General features: G+C 44.2%; 3 protein-coding genes across 5 annotated transcripts; 1 reads left to right on the top strand and 2 right to left on the bottom strand.

The window, feature by feature from the left end:
* The first annotated feature begins 218 nt into the window (after positions 1 to 218).
* Positions 219 to 13,632, top strand: LOC139303495 (katanin-interacting protein). The gene is made up of 27 exons (XM_070927334.1): positions 219 to 331; positions 1,799 to 1,887; positions 2,174 to 2,349; positions 2,769 to 2,881; positions 2,990 to 3,091; positions 3,242 to 3,391; positions 3,634 to 3,874; positions 4,148 to 4,279; positions 4,465 to 4,648; positions 4,792 to 4,893; positions 5,196 to 5,292; positions 5,406 to 5,615; positions 6,043 to 6,180; positions 7,087 to 7,948; positions 8,635 to 9,402; positions 9,492 to 9,700; positions 9,835 to 9,913; positions 10,001 to 10,178; positions 10,277 to 10,442; positions 10,583 to 10,749; positions 10,844 to 10,908; positions 11,584 to 11,694; positions 12,160 to 12,299; positions 12,405 to 12,506; positions 12,584 to 12,744; positions 13,299 to 13,384; positions 13,540 to 13,632. The coding sequence occupies exons 1-27, from the start codon at positions 320 to 322 to the stop codon at positions 13,596 to 13,598; spliced, it is 4,899 nt and encodes a 1,632-aa protein (XP_070783435.1). The 5' UTR covers positions 219 to 319; the 3' UTR covers positions 13,599 to 13,632.
* Positions 13,633 to 15,734: 2,102 nt separating this feature from the next.
* Positions 15,735 to 17,851, bottom strand: cox6b1 (cytochrome c oxidase subunit 6B1). 3 transcript variants are annotated; one of them, XM_070926982.1, is made up of 4 exons: positions 17,738 to 17,851; positions 16,900 to 17,013; positions 16,433 to 16,533; positions 15,735 to 15,984 (listed from the first exon to the last, which is right to left on the bottom strand). In XM_070926982.1, exons 2-4 carry the CDS (start codon positions 17,003 to 17,005, stop codon positions 15,931 to 15,933), a joined length of 261 nt encoding a protein of 86 aa, XP_070783083.1. In that variant the 5' UTR covers positions 17,006 to 17,013; positions 17,738 to 17,851; the 3' UTR covers positions 15,735 to 15,930. The 3 variants fall into 3 exon arrangements, with proteins under 3 accessions (XP_070783083.1, XP_070783084.1, XP_070783085.1); XM_070926983.1 differs by lacking the exon at positions 17,738 to 17,851 and adding an exon at positions 17,373 to 17,458; XM_070926984.1 differs by lacking the exon at positions 17,738 to 17,851 and having other exon boundaries at positions 16,900 to 17,032.
* Positions 17,852 to 19,260: 1,409 nt separating this feature from the next.
* On the bottom strand, positions 19,261 to 24,480 carry fam234a (family with sequence similarity 234 member A). The gene is made up of 12 exons (XM_070927043.1): positions 24,447 to 24,480; positions 23,402 to 23,703; positions 23,214 to 23,324; positions 22,880 to 23,062; positions 22,498 to 22,622; positions 22,136 to 22,268; positions 21,554 to 21,686; positions 21,331 to 21,474; positions 21,056 to 21,137; positions 20,772 to 20,924; positions 20,587 to 20,689; positions 19,261 to 20,453 (listed from the first exon to the last, which is right to left on the bottom strand). The coding sequence occupies exons 2-12, from the start codon at positions 23,670 to 23,672 to the stop codon at positions 20,242 to 20,244; spliced, it is 1,650 nt and encodes a 549-aa protein (XP_070783144.1). The 5' UTR covers positions 23,673 to 23,703; positions 24,447 to 24,480; the 3' UTR covers positions 19,261 to 20,241.
* Positions 24,481 to 24,670: the final 190 nt, after the last annotated feature.

The following is a 24,670-nucleotide window of genomic DNA, read 5'->3' as shown; positions in this document are numbered from 1 at the left end:
ACTAACGTGACGTTGTTTCCAGTGAGTTTAGACGAAAACCTGGTCAGAATAAGACAAGGAAACGGTTTGCTTGGGAATAGCGGATATTATGTGTTTGTTCTGCTGAATCGTCCAGCGGGTGGGGCGACATTTTAAACGAACTGCATTCAAGGTAATTTAGGTTTCATGTGACAGGTAACCTTGGGGCTCTCGTCTGTGTTCCCTCTGCGGTGGTGATCAAACACAGCACAGATTTCAATGACATTTTTGAAGAATCGTCGGCTCTCTCCAAAATCTGGTAGAGGGCTATTATGTGAACAGCATCATCCGCAGCCACGCGATGGATAACGAGGTAAGCAAAGATCGCTTTATGTAACGACTCATCTGCTCTGTCAGTAGTTTCAAGTTCACAACATCTGTCATTTTTCTCGACGTGTGACACTATGATGTGATTTTCGGGGCATTGATCGCAACAGTGCATGCTACATTGTTCTGCAGTGTCTCAGCTGTCTCTCTGTAGTCTGTCACTAACAAGTACTCTGTTCTCCCTTCAAATCTTTGCTCCTCTGCTGCTCCTGACATTGACAGATGCTGTAGCCTAGTTGACTTGTAGTCACTAAGTAAGGGCTTTGTTTTTTTCTTTGCTCGTCTTGCATGATGATTTATAAAAAGAATGTAATGGCATGAGCTGTAGGTGGCTGTTATGTGGACAACTGATGTTCCTTCAAAGACACACTTACCTGTCCAAAGTACCACTGGCTGACTGTCAAGGCCAGAGTGTTAAAGACTGAAGCAGACATCTGTTGGGATTTTGTGACAGATGTTTTTTTTACAATAAAAAAGCTTGTCAACCCTGGCTTTTAAACACAAAAGTAACTCTCTACTTACATAACATTTTCACCATAGATTTGTGACGTGTCAATGCTAGTTCCTTTGAAAGCGTTTATGTATTATGCAAGGACCCCTTATTGTAAGATGTAATAGCTCTTGTTCCACTGTTGTGCTCACACCGAATAAGGGTACAGGGTAGGCCCACCTTTTTAAAGAAGGGCCTGAATTTGACAAGGCATGGGTTCAGAAAAGTGTTGGAATTATTCCACAGGGATCTTGGCCCCTGCTGAGTCAGTAGTTTCCCCCAGTTAATGCATATTTTTCAGCAGTGCTTTTTGCTGTGACCACTATTGCGCCACCTCATCTCAAAATTAAAAGTCTGCAGGCCTTCAGAGTTAACAAGTTATGATCGTGACCCTGAAATTATCATGAGACAAATGGTGTGTTATTCAGAGTTATTTTGGAAAGCCTTAGACTGTTCACAGATGGATGCACCTGGACTCGACCAATGTTAAGATTTGCAACAGTGCTGATGAGTTCTTATTAAGGGCCCCATTGTGTTTGCAAGAAAACATTCCCAATTTTTTACATCACATTTCTAACCTCAGGACTGACACTGACTGAATTTCTTTTGATCCTGGTACCCTGGTATCCTTGTACCATGAGATAGTTGAACAGGCACATTTGGCACCATATTGCAAGTTAGATAAATGTGTTTTGTCTAAATATCATGTACCATAAACTTGACATCTTGACTCATTGCATGTGCTGTATTGATGCTTTATTTACTCAAGACTGGAGGAGCAAGTGGTTTGCATACATTTTGTGTTGTCCAGAATAAAGTGGTTGTTGACTGTAGTCTGTGAATGTGAATACATGTGAAACAATGTGTATTGTGACAGTCTGTTTTCCTCAAACAGCTGATGTCGGCTTTTCTGACTCTGCATCGTGTGTGTGTGTGTGTGTACTCGTGCTTGTGTTCTTGAAGGAGAATAAGACGTGCCAAGGAGAGAAGCATGCCTCTGCTGTGGATGACACTCTGGATGAATATTTAATTGCCCTCCAGCGCAAAAACAGGTGAAGTGTGAGCACAGGCTGCTGGGGAGAGACAGATTGGATTTCACAGAGGAGATACACAATACCCTGACTTTCAGTGCTGCCTGATAGGAGCACTGATTGGTTCCTTGCTTTGAGATACACAAAATTAGTGTGTGAAATGTGGGAGAAGGGAGGTTAGAATAGCTTGAAAGTGTGTGATGTTCTCCTGTGAGTCTTGAATCTTGATCTTAGCTGTCTCAAACCTGTGATACACTGCCAGATTTGTTTTTCATAATTGTAGTCACCAGTTTATTTTGCTCTTCAGGATCCTTAAGCGCCTTAAAGTCAAAGACCCCAGGGAGATTGAGTTGGAACAGCTTGAGCAAGGTTTTTCCATTTATCTTAACGGAGCCAACGCTGAAGCCAGTAGGAAGCAGCCGAAGAGCTCCAACCTCAAGTCTGTCACCTCCCCAGCTGCTTGGAGGCCTACACGTACAGCAGGTATGCTGCTGCTGGACCAAAATAAACCTACAGACATTCAAAAGTAAAAACTCTTATATAAGACCTCTTCATTTTTTCACTTCTCTTCTGTGCAGGGGGAAATATTGTTCTTGAGTATTCAGTCATTTTCGCACTGAAATTGAAGGCACCACCTCATACTCAATTCATGTAGCTTCTGTCATCCTCAGACCATATGGAACACCAGCTAATAGCCACCACTCCTCAGCTTGTAGTTTGCGTGGCATGATCCCATGCCCAGTCCCAGTGAATAAATGATAGTGACAGTTGTAGCTGGCAGCCAGTCTTCCTCTTATGTGCTGTCGACCATCTGCGTATGTGACTGTGTGTTCCTTCTCCTCTGAGGCAGTAGTGTGCTGCAAGCTGCTCATGCTCCTTTCTGTGCTGGTACTCATCGGCAGATGTCTGTAGAAGCGCCCACCAGCTAACCGAAGATAGCCGTAATCTGGAGCAGACTCACAGGAAGAGGAGCCACACTGCCCCAGGAAAGGTCCAGAGGAAAGAATGGGTGCAGGTAGAGGTTTCTAATTACTTGATATTGTAATCCTTGATTGTGGTGCGTCAAAAATAAATATTTTCCTATGAAATTATAAATATGCATTTGTTTTTGTCATGTATGCAGGATTCTGTCAGAATTCGAACAGAGGAAGGACCAAGTTTGCAGATCTCCCCAGAAAAGCGCTACTCTGAGGATTTTGAGCCCTATGAAAGCATAGACATGGAGGTAGAGTGAAGACATAACAATGCCTACTAAGCCTGTGTGTGGGTGTTTTTTCCAGGGGAGGGGCTATGTGTCAGATGCAGCTGTCTGTACTACTTAGCATCTCTCCATCTCTGCCATTTCCCCTTTATCCAATCACCTTGTTTCACACAGAGCTCCGGTCCGCGCTCGCCTCGCAGTCCCTGCTCCCCGAGGGACACCTCCAAGGTGCCGCGCTCCTTCAGCTCCAGGCCTGAGAGCCAAGGGGGCCAAGCAAATCATGAGCACAGTGAGAAGGTGCTTCTCAACCTTGAGGAAGTGAAGGTGAGCGAAAGAAGAAATGTGTTTTATTTCATATTTCAAGGTGGCATGAGATGTAGTGAATTATATAAATTTGTTTTCTGCTCCTGGGTGTTAATTTATGACGTTTGTTTCAGTGGTAGTCATACAAATCAAGAGACTGCTTAAACTGTCAGCAAGCATGTGCGTATGTTTGCGCCTGTGAGTGCTTACACTGATGACTGTGTGCATGTATGCGTACATAAACGCTGACCTTTATAAACTAGGTTCTGCGTCGGAGCCTGGAGGTTAGCATGCGGAGGAGCAACCGCGGCTCAGCGGGGGAGGAGTCAGACGAGGAGTGGGTGGAGGAGCAGATTGAGAGGGAGGAGAGCAGTGAGAGTCTGGACGAACTGGGGCTGCCTCTCACGTCCTCCAAGTCCTCCTCCAACCCTCGGCCCAGTGGCTCCCACAGCCATCTGGACTCAGCAAACCTCATTGTCCTGGACTTTGGACCCTCACCTAAAGGTAGCCTTCAGCATCCACTTTCATATGTAAATGTGTTATTGATTTTTTGGGGTGAGTCTGAATTGTCCGGCGTGGCTCCATCTCCTCCTTATGTGCTTCATCAGCACTGACCTGTACACGTGGAGAATACGCAAGTACAGTAGCTGTCTGTCCACAGTTCAAGTGTTGTGTTAGCCAGCCCATGCGATGCAGAAGGACTTACACCCTTTTATGCCTTCAAACTCACAATATATGCCAAATTTTACCTCCATTTCATTTTCTCCATCGCTCCAGGTCGTAAGATTGAACGCTCTCTGTCTGCAAAAAGGAAAGAAAACATCGACAGCTTTATACCCACCAAGCCCATGTTGGTGAAGAGCAAAACATTAGATAGGCCACCTTCCAAAGAGAGCTGGGATTGTCAGAGTAAGTCTTCTAATGTTTTTTAAAATTAAGTCAGTGCTGAACTGAGATTCATGATTAACAAGATCTGAAATTTTAAGTATACAGATTTACCATTTTGGAATACAACCTTATACAGGCCCTAGATAGATCTGTTCGATAGCATGGCGCATTATTGTGGTTTAAAAGATGTGTGCTTCTTGCTTAAGGGCCAAGGAGTCATGTGGAGAGGCCCCTGTCAGCAGCCAGAAAGGCTTCTGCTGAGGAGCGGGACTCAGAGGAGATGGCATGCAGGGTGCGCCAGGCCATCCAGAGAGAAAACGACCCTGTGCAGAGACCTGAGCACTTCGGCCGCAACACGGTCTGTACTACCTATACAATTACTGCATCACTGTTCACCCATAACGCTACACATGTACTGTATGGGCTCTTGATTTTAATACAGTGATAGTGTTATGGATTTGTCTTATGTATAAAGCCCCTAAAGCTTATGTATCTCTGACTCTTCTATTTTGCTTCCTCTTTATCCAGGGCAGGGGATACCAGGTGATGAATGGCTTAGTGCACCACAACAGCTACGACCAGGATGAGAACAGTGTCACTTTGGCCATGCAGAGAATCACACTCATGGGCCCCAGGTATGTTGACAGTATATGGCACTTAAACACACAGTATATACTGTATATGTACATTCTGGCTTCTGAGGGATAGAAGGACACTTGGTATTTGTGTTGGTAATCTTGCACATCCTGCAGTGTGAGAATGCACATAATAGTGTTTTATAGACGCGAATACTAACAGGAATTTATGGTGTGTTCACCCTCTGACCATGAAAAATGATTTATCAATGTAGCTGTGCTCAGCCCTCCATCACCACTAATATGAAGGTCAGGGACAATAGACAAAGCAGCAGGGCTGAGGGTGTCATCCTTCTGTTCAGGCAACAACAGAAACTGCTGAAAGCCTTGGAGAAACTTGAATCAGGACCCAGCTACAACATTGCTCAGAGTGTCAAAACAGACCATAGCAAGCAGCCGGTGAGTCAATGACACCGTCTCGCAGTTCAGAATGAATAATCATAATACTGCCGGGTGTGATAGAGACGTAAGTGTTCAGGAGCGCTTGTGAATGTTTTGTGTTGTCATTGCAGAGACGGCGGTCCACAGCAGAGGTCACCCCTGCATTGTATGTTACCATGGAGATCCTGTCCAACTGGGGAAACGCTTTGCAGGTTGGGTTGACTGAGTTGCAGTTCTTCTGCCTCAAAAACAAGAAGCTGTATGTGTCGCCTCACGACACAGACATCAGGAACGCTGACTACCCCGGGAATCTGGGGGCGCTTGTCAACGGAAAGGTGAAGGTGAGTCTCTGCTGCCTGCCTCAGCATCCTGTTTGAGTGCTTTCTGCCACGCAAATTAAATCTGAAATTATACCATGTGTAACCTGCATTCACCTTTTTCATCTTCATTACTTTATTATTTTCTTAAAAGGACATTAGACCTTTTTCACAGCAGACATTTTGACTTATCTTAGCAGGAAAAGCACAGGTGTAACTAATAACATTAATTACGGCTCTATTCCCTTTTATTGTCCCAGTAAGCCATGACAGCAGACAAGCATGCACAATAACAGGGCCCTGAAGCTAACACCTAAATGGGACGCAGCCATCATTAATTACACCTGTGCTGTCTGTTGTGTAAAAGGTTTATTACATACAAGTTTAAGGTGAATCTCACTATTTACATGGAATGTATTTGCTGATTTAGCGTATTCTCTTGGGTTGACAGACCACCAAAGAGCGTCATATGTGGACGTGCCCGTTCCACCCTCCCATCCAGCTCTACTTCATCATCAGGAACACAGAGCGCTCCCCCGACTTTGGAATATCTCGCATCAAAATCTGGAACTACAACAGAAGCCTCAATGTATGTGCCCTAACCCTATTTTTGTTTATGTGTCAACACAGTTTTATAAGAGATTGAAGTGTTGAATAATACTTGTGCAAGACAAGTGCAATCCCTTCCACACACCTTTTTGATTTGTCCCTCACTCGAGTTCAGAGATGATTAATTTAGCCGCCTGTAGCACTAGAGCTCATAAATCCCACATGCTTGTGTGTTGTCGCTATAATACTGGTGACTGTAGTGGCGTGGTTACGTCAGGGGTGTGGTCCTCTTTAAGCAGTGGCTGGCTGAGCTGCCAGTCAGACTGTCCAAATGTGGAACAGTGAGAGATTAGCCTCAGAGGATTAGTGTTAGGGGAAACGTGGGCTTCTGCCTCTCAACCTCACTGCTCTTCATAGAGGGGTGCAAAGATCCCATCGTATCTCTTTCTGTGTTACTGCAGCTATCTAGAATTACTTGATGTCTTGAACCTGGAAGGTAAGGAGCTGTCATGGGAAGTAGTTTCTAGGATAACTTGGGTTTGTAGTGGTTTACTGCCTAGAGGATCGAGCAGATTTGAGTTGGGCTTCAGCCATTTTTTCATGGCAGCAATGACTTGGTGTCTGTGAGAGCGCTAATTACTGCTAGCTTGGATAGCTCTTACTCTGGATGTAAGAAGTAAATGAATATAGTGGATGTATAAAATTGCCAAGTGATATATTTCTTTGACTTTATGATTTTTAGGCTTTGCAGCTTGTGTTGCTTTGCTTGAATTACAATCATTATGTACTCAAAATATTGAAATAACTCTTTAACTTATAACTTTACTAAGTGTGTAGAAGTGATTTGGAGTGATCTTCAATAATTGGACATTTTCAGTCAAATGGTGTGCAAACTGTTGAACACGACTGCATATTCAGGTAAATTGAGACTCTGTTTCTTTTTTAGGACCTTGACATTGGTGCACGGCATATAAAGCTGTACCTTAACAGCACATTGGTGTTTGAAGGTGAGCTGGAGAGGGGCTGCGGCAACCAGGTCTTTGACTACAGCACCTCGATTGACCTCCAGGACTTCCAGCTCTCAGACTCCTTGTTTTCCAGCCCCGTGTCTTCAGGACACAATCTACGGGGTGCCAGCCCCCAGCGCCATGAGGACAGGAAGGGTGGGGAGGGCAGCAGCACCCAGCGATACCACAGTTCGAATCCGCAGCCATCAGACGTAGCAAGCCAGGCTATGATAGACATGCAGGAGAAATCACATACGCTGCTACCACCCATCACTCCTTCACCAGTGGGGGGTTCCTCCGCTCGTCACTCCTCCGCACAAAGAAACTCTTTTGACCCGTCTGCCTCAGAAGAGCCCCTCTCTCTCAGGCAGCAGGTGGAGCAGCCTGCACCCATGGAGCAGACAGTCACCACCCAGCCGTCCTCCTCACGGGTGGCCCCCCAGTGGCTGCAGCCGCTGAACAGAGGAGCGCCAGAGGGCTGTGAGGCCAGCAGGGAGAGGCCCAGGTGGCTGGTGCCTCAGCACTCTGCAGAGCCTAAATCTCCCACAGCCTCGTCCTCTTCAATGCTGCCGGAGCTGCCGTGTAACCCAGGCCGAGTGTGTAGGGGGGTGGAGAGGACGGTGAACGGGAGTCAGTGGAAGGCCAACTCTCTGGACCTGAGCTGTGACCTGTTGGAGGAGCTCGGAGATCAAAAGCAGGACAGGCCCATCAGCGGACGCAGGAGCTCATTCCGAAACACTGCAGTCACTGGGAGGCAGACAGAGGAGCAGCACCTCAGGGCTACTGCTCTGTCAAACGCAGGTAGGAAAATATGGATTATTTCACCCTTGCTTTTTATTTTGTGCCGTATTTCACCTATTATTAACCAATCGCGACGCTCACAGGCTCTCTCTGCATTTAATTGAATAATCTCTTAAAATGATAATACATTTATTATTAAAGATTTGCATTTTTTATTTACTATTTATTTTACTTGAGCTGGGTACTTTCTGGGTCATCATTTGTTTGTTTTTATAGACAGTCATCACATAGAGCATATGTTTATGGGGTGATGGTGCAGCATTATGGGATGCAGTCATTGGACTGGTTTAAAAATATAGTGCTTGTTACTCTATGATTGTCATTCTTTCTGCTGCTGATTAACTTTTAAGTGTAAGATAAATCTCTACAGAGGTCTTTCTGAACTCAGATAAGATTTTAGAAAGGGATAATTGTCATGTTACAAAGCTGACTGCCTCTTCCATGATAATCCCTCAATGTCCCAGACTATAAATACATAAACTTCTTGATTTAAGGGGCTTTCAAATGTTATTTAGGAAATGTATAACTAGACGGAGAAGAGACATTTAGTGTATCGTAGCACAAAATGTATCAACATGTTTTTTTCTTGCATTCCATGTTTGATGATGAATGTAAAGGCAGTTTGCAGTCATCATTATTTTCTGTGGCTTGTTAGTATTAACAGCTAATCTTTACATGTTCTCCAGAGGAGCCGGTGTCACTGGTGAACACAAGCAGGAGGCAGTGCAGCTCTCTGGCCCAGCTGCACAGCCAACAGGATGACACCCTCATGGAGTCCTGGGACTCTCTCACTAAGTTCAACCAATGCCAACGTGGACGCATCTCCAACATGGGCTTCGAAGGTGACATCTTTGATGAGTTCCTCCAGCGTCAGGGCCGCGGTCCACCCACAGTCCCAGTCAACCCTTCCACAGCACCCAGGAGCCCACTTTCCTCCTTGGCCACTCAGGAGGCACTGTGTGAAGGCCCCGATGATGATCCATCCATGGAGCGGGAGGATGAGTTTGAGATCCCGGTGCTGCCCCAGGGCCAAAGGCTGGTCATCAACATCCTGTCCACCTGGGGCGATCGCCACTACGTGGGCCTCAATGGCCTTGAGGTGTTCAGTTCCAGTGGAGAGCCCCTACAACCTGCTCACATCCACGCTGACCCTCCAGACATCAACATTCTCCCTGCATACGGCAAGGATCCGCGTGTGGTCACTAACTTGATTGATGGCGTTAATCGTACCCAGGATGACATGCATCTTTGGCTAGCACCGTTCACCTCTGGTCATAGCCACACCATCTTCCTGGACTTCGGAGCTCCCTACCAGGTGGCCATGATCCGAGTGTGGAACTACAACAAGTCGCGCATTCACTCCTTCCGAGGGGTGAAGGAGGTGGAGATGTTGCTGGATGGGAGGTGCATCTTCAGGGGCGAGATTGCCAAGGCCTCTGGGACCCTGTCTGGAGGTAGCTGAACAACCTCACAAGTTTTTATGCTCTTCTGTGTGTTACGTTTGATCAACTTTTCCTTTTTCCTCACTCTGCTGTCACGTCAGAACTGGACCAGTTTGGTGACACTATCCTGTTCACCACTGATGATGAGATCCTGGAGGCTATGTCTCGTTATGATGAGACCTTCCTCAGTGAAGGTGAGGGTCCTGAGGGCCTGGTCTATGAGGAGGAGCTGCAGAGGCCGCGTACCGCTGATGGAGAGGGGGAGGAAAGACCCTTCACACAGGCCGGTTTCCGAGAAGAAGACCTCAAAGTAAGTACAGGCCTTATCAGCAGTGGGTAGCAGTGTTTTTTTATCAACTTCAGTGGTGTCGAAAGTCAAACGCTTGTAGATTTAGGAACAGTGTAATACAGTTATGGTTTTAATGTGTTCACATGTTGTCTTAGTTGAAACTCCACCTCAACCCCACTGTGAGCCCGTCTGAGGAGAACATGGAGCCTAATCCTGGGATGTACACTGGAAAGTGTGAGTAGATGATCAGCGTCCTGCCGCATGTGCAGTTCTCTATTTTGCTGTTTGGATACTTACAATAACCCTCTCCCCCCACCCCAGGCCTTAGACTAGAGCTGGTGTTGACTTGGGGGGACTCCCACTACATGGGCCTGACAGGGTTGGAGGTGGTGGGGAAGGATGGAGAGAGTTTACCTTTAGACATCAATATGATGGCTGCTTCACCCAGAGACCTCAACGACCTGCCTGACTACGGACACGACCTGCGCACGCTTGATAAGTACGTCTGATTTATCATACTTGAATAATTTGACAGTGACTTAGATCAGATCATTGTTGTGTTTGGTGCAGTCTTCAGTGTCTGTTTTCTTTACCCAGGCTTATAGATGGCAACAACATCACCACTGATGACCAGCACATGTGGCTGATCCCTTTCTCCTATGGAGAGCCCCACACCTTGAACATGACGTTCAGCAAAGTCCAGACCATCGCTGGACTCCGTATCTGGAACTACAACAAGTCCCCTGAGGACTCTTACAGAGGGGTGAGACACTTTCCTGTCAGGCTCAAACAGTATTTGCTGTGAAGGTGCAGTTGTTACAAGAGACCAATGCAGTTTCCATTTACATAGTGATAGTAAATCATATATATCAAACAATATGATACTGTACATCTTTGGTTCAGGTGAAGGTGATCTATGTGTTCGTGGATGATGTTGCCATCTCCCCATCGGAGGGATTCCTGATCAGGAAAGGACCAGGCAACTGTCACTTTGACTTTGCCCAGGAGATCCTCTTCGTAGACTTCCTCCAGACGCCCACCGACAACCAGAGTGCAGAGGACTACCACAAGTAGGAGTCAGAAATTTAATTAGCATGTGCTGTTATTTCATAAGAAAATGAACATTTGAAAACCGCATTTCTAATGTTGTTGTCCCTAATTCAGAGGAAGCTCTAAGAAACAAGAACAGGCCAGCATGGACTATGAAGCTCCCATCATGCCTTGTGGATGTATCCTTCTGGCACTGTTTGCATTGTCAGTGGAATCTTTGGATTTGTTCAAACTGTCCAGACTGTTCATTTGCAAATGAACTCATTGGATTTGTATTTTCAGGTAATATTAATCAATCTGCATTAGAGCTGCAACTGTTTTTTCATTAGTGATTAATCTGCCGATTACTGTTAAAATATCCAAAAATCGCACATCACAATTTCCCAGAGCCCAAGTTTACATCTTTACATCTTCAAATTGTTTGTCTGACCAACGGTTCAAAACAGTTCAAGTCAGTAACAGATGTGGTTGAGACTTACTTGAGACTGTGTATGCGACCATGTTGTAACAGTCACGGCTGGCTGACATCCCAGTGGTGCTGTTTTGTGGTGTGTTGCAAGTGACATAAAGGTCAGTAAACATCTCCAGAAATGCTTTTAGATTTGGAATTCTTTAATCATTATACTTTTTCTGTTATGCCATGTGTGGATCGGGGCCATCAGCCTGAACATATACCTCCTGTGGGCCATCATCAATTCATTGTAAATGAAGGATCTGTTCTGCACTATATAGAAGATTAAGTACAAACTCAGAATTCCCTTTCAGACACTCTATGATTCACTATATAGTAAATAGGGAGTGACAGCCTGATGTGTGCTATACATGTTGTATAATCCTTGACCTTCACCCATCAGTCATCTTTCAGCTGCAGCTGTTAACATCCTGGGGAGACCCGTACTACATCGGCCTCAACGGCCTCGAATTTTACGACCAGAACCACGAGAAGATCAGTCTCAGTGACAACAGTATCCTTTGTTATGAGTTTTCATCAACCTTCATGCCTCTACCCTCACAAACAGAAACTCTCTTCCCCGGCTAGATTATATCCATATAATCTTTCACTTTTGCACGGTTAAGAATTTGTGGTGTAAATCCACAAACATTGAGTTTAGATGAAAAACTTTTAAAGTCACAGATTATGACTTACCTCTTATCCAGGGGTGTGATTATTAAAAACTACCCTGATACCATGAGGGATTATTGTGCTTTGGCGTCACGCTGGTGGAGAAACTATAATCGGACATGTCAAAGCAGGAAAAGCACAGGTGTAATCAATACCATTAACCAACCATTAAGGGCTACACAATCAGTCCTATTTAGATGAAATTCAGAGAGAGGATGCACACAGTTAACCGTGAATTAGTGATAGCTGTTGAAGGACTATTAATGGGTATACATTTGTGTCTGTTCCTCAACATTGTGTCCACCAGACATCGCTGCCTTTCCAGACAGTGTGAACGTACTGGACAACGTGAGCGGTGATGTGAGGACTCCAGATAAATTAATAGATGGAGTCAACAGTACCCACGATGGAAGACATATGTGGTTAGCCCCGGTGCTTCCTGGACTGGTGAGGGTTTGAGAGAGAGGGAGAGAATAAGTGGCCACAGTTCACACAGTCAGTGTCAGCTTTTTCCAGTACATTTGTGTAAGTGTATTGATTGTTTCCACGCAGGTGAACCGTGTGTACGTCATCTTTGATCAGCCAGTGACGGTGTCCATGATCAAACTGTGGAACTACTCAAAGACACCACAGAGGGGAGTAAAGGAGTTTGGGGTAAGCCTGTCTGTCTGTTTTATTTTATTTTATTTTTTCCATTTGGACCTGAAGCAGCAATCTGCATGTGTGTACAGCTGCTGGTGGACGACCTCCTGGTGTATAACGGCATCTTGGACAGTGTGAGCCATGTGGCCCGAGGCATACTTCCCACCTGTGATCCAGTGGTGCCCTACCACACCATCCTTTTCACAGACAATGCCTACATTGCGCACCGTGAGAGGAACACTGTCATCAGGTACGCTGCATTATATGACTGACTTCTTGGTTTCATGGCTGATTGGTTGTTCAATGCCTTTTACTTTTTTTTAGAGTTCAGTGGCAAATGGTCATAGACAGATGATTTATTACTTGTGAATTAATTCAAGACCAAAGAAGGTTAGATTCAACCCCCATTGTCCCAAAGGGGTGAGTTGTTTTGAACAGAGATGTGCTCTTCTCCACCTTAGCCCCCGTGGCAGCAGACACCACCAACAGTGAGTAACAGAGCCTGTGAAAGCCCCGTGTCAGCACCTCCCTGTGGTCAATCCCTGTATTGAAGATTCCTCCAGTGCCCTCAAATGTCCCCCAGCCATCCCACACCCTCCTTACCACACGCTTGACTTGTGATGCCCCAGTCCCTCCTCTCTCCCCTTTGTCACCTCTCTCTAGCCCCATCTTTGGTCTCAAGGCCTGGACCTGCTGGCTTCAAGCTTTGTTACCAGTCAGCCCTCCATTTTATGTTGTCCCCTGTTCCAGTCTTCCACAGGCGCAACACATTTACTTTGCTTCATTTTCATTGCTGTGTTGCAGTAACTATGTGGAGGATCAGGACGTGAAGATGACCAATGAGAACCAGATAGTCCATCACAATAAGAAGAAGCAGACAGCAGATCCAGGTGAGGCAACTGGACTTGGAAGTATGCTTATGAAGTGCTTCTTTATTACTCAACCAGTTTTAAAATGGCCTTCATCAACCAGTAAAATAAGTGTAAAGTCAGACTTTAATGTACTAATTCTTAACTAAAAGCGTATTTGTTCTGTCTCAATGCAGCTCTTCGGCCTAAAACCTGCATGACTGATGGTGGGAAACACGGAAAGAGGAGGTACTGACAGACAGATGAACAGACAGACGTGGAGTCAGTGCTCATACAGAGAGAGCAGGACTGTATGGCTGACTTTTTCAACCCACGTTTTGGTGGGTGACTTTTGAAAAACCCTCCCTTGGTTTGTAATGGTGGCCTGACAGTGGCTCACATGGTCCACACTGAAGAGGACAGAGCTTGCATAGATAACAGTGGATTTGCATACACACCCGCGCACACACGATTCCACTTTATGGTTGGATTACTCCCCTTTCCCCTGCTGTGAAAACACACCCACACACACCCTGAACACGTACTGTACGGTTGCCCCCGGTCGTCCCTCCCACAGTGCCAGGATAAACCTGTGAGGCTGCCTTTTTATCAGCCCTATTATTGTGCCTAGTACTAAACACTATATCTGTGGCTGCTACTTGTGACTTTTGTGCTGCATATTTAAATGCTGCTTGTGGCGTGTAAATACTGAAAGAAAGGGGAAAAAAAGCTCTAAGGCCACATGAATACACTCTCACATCAGGATGTAGCCAACGCTACATTTCTTAATGAATTTTATCCACTGATGAGCCTAGACCACCAGCTCTTTGCCTAATGGGTATTAGAACTGACTAACACTCCCGCCAGTGCACCAACCAATCGTAATGCTATGCAGACACTAATTTATATCTGTTAATGATTTATATCTGTTGGCTAATATATTTCAGAGCCTAATGGTTTTACTTGGGGAAGTGCTTCCTTAGAGGTTTTCACCTTTTGGAAGATTTATATCGATGGCTTAAGTGGTACACTTGTGGTTGAAAAATGTGCAGTGGCGAGATTTTTGTACATTTCAACTTGTATAGAATGAAAACTGAAGCTTCAGACTCCAACACTTGAATCTTCGACATATATTTGGCTTCACAGAATTAGGTCAGTGCATTTCTTTTCTGCTTAGCATCAAAACCTGTCAAATCCAAGTGACCTTTTATTGAAGTTGCTATATAAGATTGTTTTGGAGGCAAACACTTCTTGAGCCAGTAAAGCAGTTTTAGTAATTTGGTTGGATATAGAAAAAAAAATCTACATTTGCCAGTTTAGATTTTGAGTAGATTCAGTAACAGGCGACTTCTAATATGCAAATACTATAAACTTACCTCAAATTGAGAAGAATGATCTTAAAAGGGATTTATCTGATTCTATCTTCACTATAATACTTGTTAGTTGGTGTTGTACTATTCATTCATTCAATATTTACTGTACTAACTTGTTGCATGGGAAAGACTCTTCAGCATTAGCTGCTGTTACCATCCTTAAATGTTAGATACTTTTGTTTGGAGGAGTTTTTACTGCTTCATTGAGCCCCAATATAAACTATTTCATACTCCTTACTCATGATGGGAGTAATTGTATATGAAATGCAGTTTTATGTATTTAATTTCAGTGCATCCAACAGCAACAATAGTCATTACTCAGTAATCTCAGTCCTGCTTTGTAGGGTGGTGGCTATTATTGTATGTGTGACATTTAGTGTTTTGAAATATTTAATTATTTTTCTAATCTTGATTAAATATGTATATTTGATGTAGCTTTATTTGAATGAATAAAATTTTAAAAATATAGTTGTTTACATTTGTAGTTCTTTTTTTATACTGTCCTTTTCCGTGGCAGAATGACTGATGGCATGTGCCACAGGCCTCACTTTACCCCACACTGTTCTGAATCAGGGGCAACCCCAAGAGAGTGGCATGGGGGGGGGGCACCCCATTATCCTAAACTGTGATTGGCTATCTGCCCGGTCAGAGGCGGGACCTTAGTTCAAACCATTCGACAAGTATTTTTATATCTGTGTTGGGGTTTTTTGTATGTAGCCTACTTTTGGAGGTACAGTTTCTTTTTGAGGACTTGTAGAATAAAGTATGTACGTTTTATATTACATTTGTATGGTGCCATTTGTCTTTTAAACAAAATTTGTAATGTTAGTGAATAAATAGATATGAGAAATGGTAAATTAATGCTAATCTGACGCATGTGTGCTTGCATGTACTTTACCCCAGTCAAAAAAGTCTGGACATGCCACTGCTCTGAATTAACACACAAGTGTCTATTAATTCTTTCTTTTGAACAGCTCACCATAAAGAGAAAAATATAAGAGACAACTGAGCTACATAAATATATATCCTGAGTTACTTTAATGCAGAATCTTCTGTACATTTAATGGTATATTTTTAAGGAATGAGCATCCAGTTACAGGACAGCATCAGTAGTGGAAAGGTGGTGATGGAGCCGCGTGGTCTCCCACCACTTATACAAACATTAAGCTGAAAAGATTACATCTTTGCACACCAACAGCTTTGGAGATGGCGGTCTTAGATTTTCCCCGGGAAGGTCCCCTCTTCTCTCTGGTCATCCCATTTCTGGATCTAAAGGGACAAAATTTCAAGGGGAAATTTATTTTGAGACATTTTCCTCATTCACAAAGGTTCAGAAAATGATAGAAACCCATTGGTGGAAAACTTGGGGAAAAGTGGTAATGATATCTGACAAAATGTGTAAGATCTTAAAGGATTTGGCTTAAAAAGTAACTCAAAACCGGCTCTACATCCCTACTTTTTTATTGTGCTGAGAATCATTTAAAGGGAGAATCCCCGATGTCTAATTTTGGCCTAAAACACTTCACGCTGTTTTGATTCTCGGAGCAGAGACTCACAGGAATGCGAGGAACGATAAAGTTGTTTGACCCCTGCTAAACAGACTCAGCCCACACAGGAAAGACTACCATGTGTATTATATTACTATTCCACTTGCCCGTGTCTTTTCTGGGACAGTGGTTTTTCCTCATATAAAAGAGATGTGGGAAAGATTAATTACCCAGGACATGGGGCAGAGTGATTTGTAGACCCTTTTGTACCAGTCACATGGGGCGGTGTCCACTCCTTTAGCGTCCAGAGCTTTCTGGCAGCGGTGATAGTCTATTAATAGAGAAACAATAACAACAATGAATATTTTAAAAAGCTCATGGCGTCGATCCAGGTTTCAAGGGGAAGGGTCAGGTCAGTGGCCCTCAAGAAATCTCAAACTGGATTACCTCCAGCCCAGAGGTCAGGGGTCAACACATCTCAAGACCTTAAGTGAGCTGTATTAGGTTTTGACAAAGGCATATATTACCTGACTTAGAGAGTTAGCACATCATTCATCAAAGGTATAATAATACAACATTTTATTATATTTTTATATCTATATGGTATTCTTAATTGGTAGTTAAATTAGTATTTTATTTTCATTTAGAAAAGTGGGAAATGTCTGTTAACTGCTTTGACCTTGACGTGCAGTCTTACCCAGGTAGTTGGACCAGCAGTTCCTGGTCTGGTTCTGGTTGGGGAATCTGGCATCAAAGGGAGCAGTGCGATATTTCTCAAGTTTTGCCTGAATGTCCTCAGCCATTTTCACCTCTGTCAAGAGAATATCATCAATGGATACTGTAGGACGCCAAAGAAACAAGCAAGCGGAAGCTCATTTCAAACATATAGACCCAATATGTGTCAAATGGAGACAAACCGACATAAATGCGCCTCCAGTAGCAGGTGTGCGGATAACCTTTACAGTGCAAATATCTGCAGATGCGCGCAGACTGTGCAGCCTCAGCGGGGGATTATTTTGAGAGGTTTGGGGTGCTGCTGCATGCGGCACTTTAAGGACGTTTCTAGAAATGTAGAGCTTTCATCGAATACTCTTTCACACAGCAAATCTACAGCACAACATTATATATGCGCTAGGCCATCAAACAAGCGCCTAATAATTGGAATCTTACCGAAAAATGCGAAAAGCAAATATCCCACTTGCAAAAAGAATTGGCAGACCGCTTATCAAAAGCCTTCTTCACCAGCATTTCCTCCTAACAACCCAGTTTCTGTTTCCATTTTCGTACAAGCAGGTAATACTGGTTTGTTGCTTCGTTTTACCGAGGTGATTAATTGCTGTTAGAAGGTAAAATACAGCTCGTGGTCATAAATTAAAAAAATCTACAGGCGCAACTCAAATTAGTCTTCTAATCAATTTAGACGCGGCAGCTGAGGCTTTTTTCTATAACTCGTCTCTCAGGATATACACAGCCTTTACATACATGTGACATCTGAGAGAAGTAGTTCAAATTAAAGACATGCAAGGAAACGTTACCTTTGTAGCAGTTGCTGGCTGGAGCTCAAAGTGACTTTTATACCGGACGGTGAGAGTGTGTCGTTCCTCTGATAAGCAGTGTGCGCCCCCCCCCTCCCTCACGCGCGCGCTCACGCACATGTCTGAAGCTATTGCCGCCGTGCAGTCTCATCATAACGATATGGCGGACGCAGGTCACATTGAAATGACAGGCACGCACGCACACACACGCACGCGCACACACACGCACACACACACTCGCGCGCGCAGAGTACCTCCACAGGTCTGCTAGAAGTGATGTGCAGCGTGGTGGCGCTTTATACTGTTTAATGTCACGTCTCGCGCACAGCTGTGAACTTTTCCTCTGAAGGCGGAAGCATTGTGGCAATTTTTGTTAATCATTAATAGATGTTTGCTCTTAGTACTGAAGGCATCTCCGCTGGGTTTGTTGTGTTGAGTTGTGTTTGGGAAAGACAGTCAGCGAGTTTTTGTGCTCCGGTAGGCGACTCTATATATTCTTATTCAGCTGAGGAAATAACGTGAGCGGCTGGCAAATGCTCACTTTGTCCAAACCAGGGACTCTGTCTAGGTATTACGGCTGCAGGCCATGTGGAGGCGCAGCAGCGATACAGTTTATGAGTCGTATTAAATGTATTAGAGGGGACAGAAGAGCGCAGCCCTCGTTAATGCGGCTGGTCGGTTTTACAGGAGCCTGTTTGTGTTCTAACGGGCCTTTCTCACAGGGCGCAACATCAGGAGCACTGACTTAAAACCCCTGATCTGAGAACGGTAGAAGGTGGGCTGTTTTGCTCTAAATGAATCCCACTTTACTGATGCACCCTGTGCAGCTCCACTCCCCCTCCAGCCTCGTCTCAGCGCCTCTTCCTGCCGGGTACAGATTTTCCAAGAAATGTCAGGTTGCCTACGGCGTTTCTTTCCCTATGGGGAGCGACTTTCCATTCCCCAAAGTAGCCCAATTCAGGAGGGCAGGAGCCCGTCAGCTGTCGTGCGTCATGGTGACGAAACGACGCGCTGCAATTATTTAGGGTGAACTGTACGTGACTGACTTCAGGAGATCCATGGACACAAGCCGTCACTGCGCATGCCTGCTGTATTCTGTTGCAATGCATTTAACAAGTGTCTACATTACTCAAGAGGGCAGCACAGGTGCTGTTATATTATTGATTAGGACACAAACTTGTTTTCTGAATATGGGGGTAACTGTTTGTTATTGAAGAACGAATATAAAAATTGACAAAAATCAATGTGGTGCCTCTCTTTACAAACTACACAAGATTGTTGCCACTGCTGGTGAGTACAGACAAAAGAAATGACCCTCAGCCGATGTCCCTCATTAAATCAACTGTATGCTGATCATAAATGACAGGTAGGATTTTATTGCTTTCAGATAACTGAGTAAACTTTGTTTTGCAAAGAGGGCAACAAATACAGTTGCTACAATTAGAAAGAACATATCTGGATATGTTCTACTTTCACTGTATTTTCTCCTATAATGAGACATATTTGAGATTAAGCAAAATCAGTTATTTTAAAGTTGTTTAATATTGCTCAAATTCAATCAAATCAGAAAGAAAAGGCAGCTCTAACAAAGGCCCGTCCCACAGGTTCAATATATTCATGTAGAGCAAAAAACAAGAACGTCATTTTCACTTATTTAACTAATATAAATCAGTGAGAAAAAAACAGCTTTATAAAAAGGAGCCGTAAACACACAGCAACAACTCAGTGTTATGGAGAACCTTTGAGACTCAGCATGAAGTGCCTCAAAGGTTTAGTCAGTGTGCATTAAAGAGCATCACTAGTTACAGCATCTTGGATTGAGACAGTAAGGAACACACATCTTGATTATCGACAACAGTACCATCGACTGCAAGACTGCCTCGCCAACACCTTCGAGAACAGGGTACGTAACAGAAAATGTAACCACATAGTATATACCTTCAGGTCGGTGATTTCTGTCGCATTTCAAGTTTCAATGTACATCTGTCAGTTAAACTGTACAGTTTTAGAAACTTAAGCCCTATGATTGTGTGACCATTCCTGTAAGGCTACTAGACTTTGAAATACACAGGAACTACCACCTGTTGTGGCATGCGTCTGCTACCTTTAAAGCCCAGTGCGACGTAAAGTTGCATAGATCCAAATAATAATAATAATCCAGCCTCTGCAATGAAAAAAAGAGCATCGCACTGATGCATGAAAGTGCTAGAAACAATACAGCAAGGCAGGACCTCTTCATCAGCAGGAGAATAGCGATCTGTGCTGTTCGACTGTCAGGGACCAGCAGCTCTTTGGACACTCGGTAAGATCAAACTCATGATAGTATGTATGCAGTTAAGTCTGAAAATAGAAAAACGTCCAGCTTATCCAATGGAGATTAAATGGAAGAACCCTGTCAAATCAAGTCAACCCAAGGATTTTTTGGTCGTCAGCAGTTGGAAAGTCATAGCTAGTGTACACACTTTGGTTTTTAGAGTCCTAGAGACACGTTACAACTGGTCCTTTCACCAATCGCTGAAGCGGAGACGTTTGAAGGCCTCTATGATGTCCTCATTGCTCTCTGAACCTCCACCGGTGCCAATACGGAGTACTTTGCTGTCAGGGACGTCCTGCTTCAGCTTCCGCTTGCTGAGGACCACAGTGCCTTTGGCTCCCTCCGTCCCAGGACCTGTCAGTGCGATGTAGGCAGCATGGCGTCCACGCTCCAACAGCGTGGCTGAGATAAAAACAAACACAGTCACACAAAGAGCTGACCCCTGCGTTTCCTCATCCCTCCAACCACTCATTCACATGCTGTTGTGGTTAAATTATCATACAATCTTGTCAGAGCATTGAGCAAAAAAAAGCACCTTTAAATGTTATGATGTGGTCGATGAAACTGGTTGCCTCGAGGAGAACTTTAGAATAGAGAGGATAGAGCAGGTAGGAACGTCGGTCACAAGTTAACGGTACCTGGAAGAAAACATTTGAGTCTGATTAGCATTTTGTGAGAAATCTGTTCACATGCATCTTTTAATAACGGCAGCACACTTACAGATGAGTTGGTCTCTGACGGCATCAGGCCCCAAAACACAAAGATTGAGAAGGAGTTGGTGGTGTGTATTGCGGCAGGTCTTGGTGAGTTAGGACAAGCCAGAAGGTCGACTTCCCACAGCACACCACCGGACTTCCCATCAAGAATTACAACCTACATACATCACAGACAGCGGTACAGTTAACCTATGATTCAAATCGATCACCACATGAGAGAAGCCAGACGCAGAAAATGAAATTTAGGTATCACGGCAGTGTTGGTATTATGTTTTAGACCCAACTTACCCTCTTTGTGTAGTTGCCAATATCCTCCTCAACCACAACATCAAGTACTTTGTCTTTGTTAAAGTGACCAAAGGAGGGCTCACTGAATGAACGAGAACACAGAAAAGAAGACTTATTTATATATTATATATATATATATATATTTAATATATTTAATCAATGGACGTTTAGTTAGATCTCTGGTATAATTACCTGGCTTACTTTTTCTACTGCACATATAACTATTTTTCCATTTCTTTTCTACTTTGTGCAATATAAAAAAACAGAATGGTTACCTGAGGACCGAGCTGGTATTGAACCTCCACGGTATCTGCAGGTTTTTTCCATCGACTGACGCCACCTCCTTCCCAGTCACCAGCAGCAGGTTGGGTGAATTATCTACTTCTCCTGTTCTGAGCACTTGTTTCATCGAGTCAGACCTACAAAAGTAGAAATAAATATTATCAGGCTGTTAAGCGAAATCTGTGTTGTCGGGGGTTAATGTAAGCTGCTTCTTACTCGTAGATGGGTACAAGGCCAGATGTTGCACTGGCATTCTTCTCCCAGTGTTTATCCTTCTTGAGGCCCGCCTCCATCCCTGCTTTAGCGTTGGCAGCAATCCTCCACAGAGCCAGTCCATACAAGCCAGTGTCTGCCAATGAGCACAAGATTAATCACTACTGCCATCAAGTGTAGAGTACATCTATGTACAACATCGTCAAACGCTCCAATAGAAAATAAAAATGGGACTTTATGAATGTATTACACAAAACTACTTACACTGAATACCAAGCTACATCATAAGACTGTGGTTCTCTGTTACTTTTAGGCTCCCATGACCACCTCTCTACTCTCTGATCAAGCGCCACCATTTCAAGAATAGCACACACCCTGAGGACAGTTTTAAGTTAAATCCCATTGGTTTTCAGATACCCAAGAACAGCTTTTTAACTTCTAGTTAAAAGCAGAGCAGAGCGGCTGAACTGCAATTCTAATTTCTGCCACTTCTTAACTACTTTGATACACTGCAGCACACGTCCATTAGGAAAGAACGAGCTGGTCTGACTGTAGATGGGCAGTTGATTTCAGATAGATACAAACCTTTTTGTAGTAGTACATAGTGAGAACCTTCTGTAGTGCAGTGGAGAAGATGATTGGCCGTCTCTGTGTAGTCAAGAACCACCGTAGAACCAATCTGGACCCCTGTCTTCCCTGAGAGGAACACCAGCTGAGTCTGCAGGTATGACGAGAGAGATTCACATTAGGTGAATTGTATTTTACTGCAGCATTAGCAGGTGATTTCACTGCCAGTGCTTATTATTTGCATATTTGAGTCATGTTGCAGCAGACTATTATCGAAGAGAATTAAAAAAGTATAATGTGACTCTCAAGTCTTACACCATAAGATACACAAAGGGAGGAAATAAATGTAGCAAATAACAAATTACATCACTGATGTTTACCTGTGTGTTGCCAGACGCCACCAGAGCCACATCGCTGACCTTGTCCCCATCCAGATCTGGGACACTAAGAACAGGCACCGTGCTGTGTAGACCAGGAGGCTGAGGCTGCTGCCACCTGACGTCACCTGCCCACACACGTCACACAGGAACAGAGCTCTCAATCAGACTACAGCTTTCCTTGAGTGTGAAAGTTCATTCTTGACTTTGGGAATATTCTTAACTCAAGGCCCACTTACTAACTTTTCTCTGAGCTTTTAACAGCATCTCAGGGATGATCAGGAGATGGATTTACAGCATTCTTATTACTACAACTTTCTTTAATGTTCACAATGCTATAGATCATTGCTTTAACTTCAGTTGTTAGAAGTAATGAGTCACTAACCAGTGAATTTGTCAACAGCTGTGAGTTTGTCAGAATGGGACAGCAGACAGTCCCAGGTTCTGCTTGTTTCTTTGTCCAGACCACACTGGGCCCAGTGGAACTCAGGATCCAGCGGACGCTCCCACAGGGTCTCTCCATCTGTCCCATCCACCGCTAACACAAACACACATGGCGACGGCAGACCTGGAAAACCCACAGAGCGTGTCTGTAATGTATGTTACTTGGCAATAAACCAGTTTCTGATTCTGATTCTGAATTACATAGAAACAAACATAATACACAGCTACCATAAACACAGCTAAATCCAACTCTTGTTTCCTCAAATACTTTATACCTGCATCAGCACACGTATTGTTCTGACTGCCTTCTGTGTTTTTGAGGACAAACAGGACATCCATCACCTTGTCCTTGCTTGCATCTTCAATCGCTAAGAAGTCATAGGTTGCTGTGGCGGAGAAGGACATATTGGTAATTAGTCCCACATTTAAAATCAAGCAGTGAAAAGCACACAATCGTACACACCTGCTTCGGAGAAAGTCCTGTTCCAGGTGACGAGATACTGTGGTCTGACAGGACAGGGGATGATGAAGGAGAAGGCAAACACTATGGTGAGGCAGATGAACAAGGAGAGGAAGAAGACTGCGGTTCGCCAGTGGGTCAGTTTGGCAAAGCCCAAGACTTCCTTGCAGCTCTTCTTCTTCAGCTCTGTTGCTGATGGTGCTGTTCCTGTCTCTGCCCCGTCCTCTACCCTCTTCAGAAGCTCGGCCTCAGTGGCACTGCCTGTGGTCTCCATTGTTGCCTCAATGCATTACCAGCCCACAGATCTGCTCCACAGGGAAAAATAGCTTACAGTAAAACCATACCTCAATATAATGCTGGGTTTAAATAAGCACTTGTGACAAAACCCTGTTAATTTACTACACAGTGGATACTCCAACCAGGGTTTGCTTCTGTATCTGTCCCAGTGTGGAGTCTACTACAAACCTGTATGTGTCAACCAGCAATAATAACAGACAAAACTCGCTGGCATTCACAGATATAGTACATGAAAAAATACTGAAGGCAGCAGTGTCTGTCAGTCCAGCTATTTCTGCTGCATCGACCTTTGTGGATCTGAGCCTATTCAGACGTGCCAGCACTGACTCCAGAGATTTCTCAGCACAAAAACAACAAACCCATAATGAACAATCATCATCACCCAGGCTAGCACATCCTGTTTTTTGTTCCCTAGCCACATGCGTATTACTCATAAAAGTATGTACGTAAGGTAGCAAGCACCACTGCACCATCTGCTGTCAACATGATTCAAAAGTCAGAAAATTTACCGTACGATGTTAGCTAAGTAGCCCAAGAAGAATGTGTTCTCCGACGAGTACAATGTCGGATAGCAATCAGTGTTAGCGAGCTTTGTTTTGGAAAGTTGACGGTTAACACCTGGTTAGTTTGCTAACTTGTTGAACAAAGGCCTGTCCCAAAAAAAGCAGGAATACGGGGAAACGTTATCACGGAAGCCCCGCCACTTGAAGTTCAATGAAGAATTTACACTGTCTCAAGAAACGTTTCTTACTTTACTTTTCACTGTCGTCTTTGGTGGTCACTGGTACGGCTGACTACAGGTAGTAGGCCTGACACACAACAACAGAACTGCCTGCCAAACTCAGCTGCGTAAACAAATCACAGGCAAACCCACTATTGTAGTGACGTTTCGTTGCCCTGCTTTTATCCCTCGGGTAGTGCTTTCTCCCTGCCTACGTTAAAGATGTACAGACCCGAACGATGTCAAAACCTCAC

The sequence above is a fragment of the Enoplosus armatus genome, chromosome 20, assembly GCF_043641665.1.
Source record: "Enoplosus armatus isolate fEnoArm2 chromosome 20, fEnoArm2.hap1, whole genome shotgun sequence".
Classification (NCBI taxonomy): Eukaryota; Metazoa; Chordata; class Actinopteri; order Centrarchiformes; family Enoplosidae; genus Enoplosus; species Enoplosus armatus.
The sequence above is the reverse complement of the archived record's forward strand: the minus strand, read 5'-3'. Positions and strand labels throughout refer to the sequence as shown.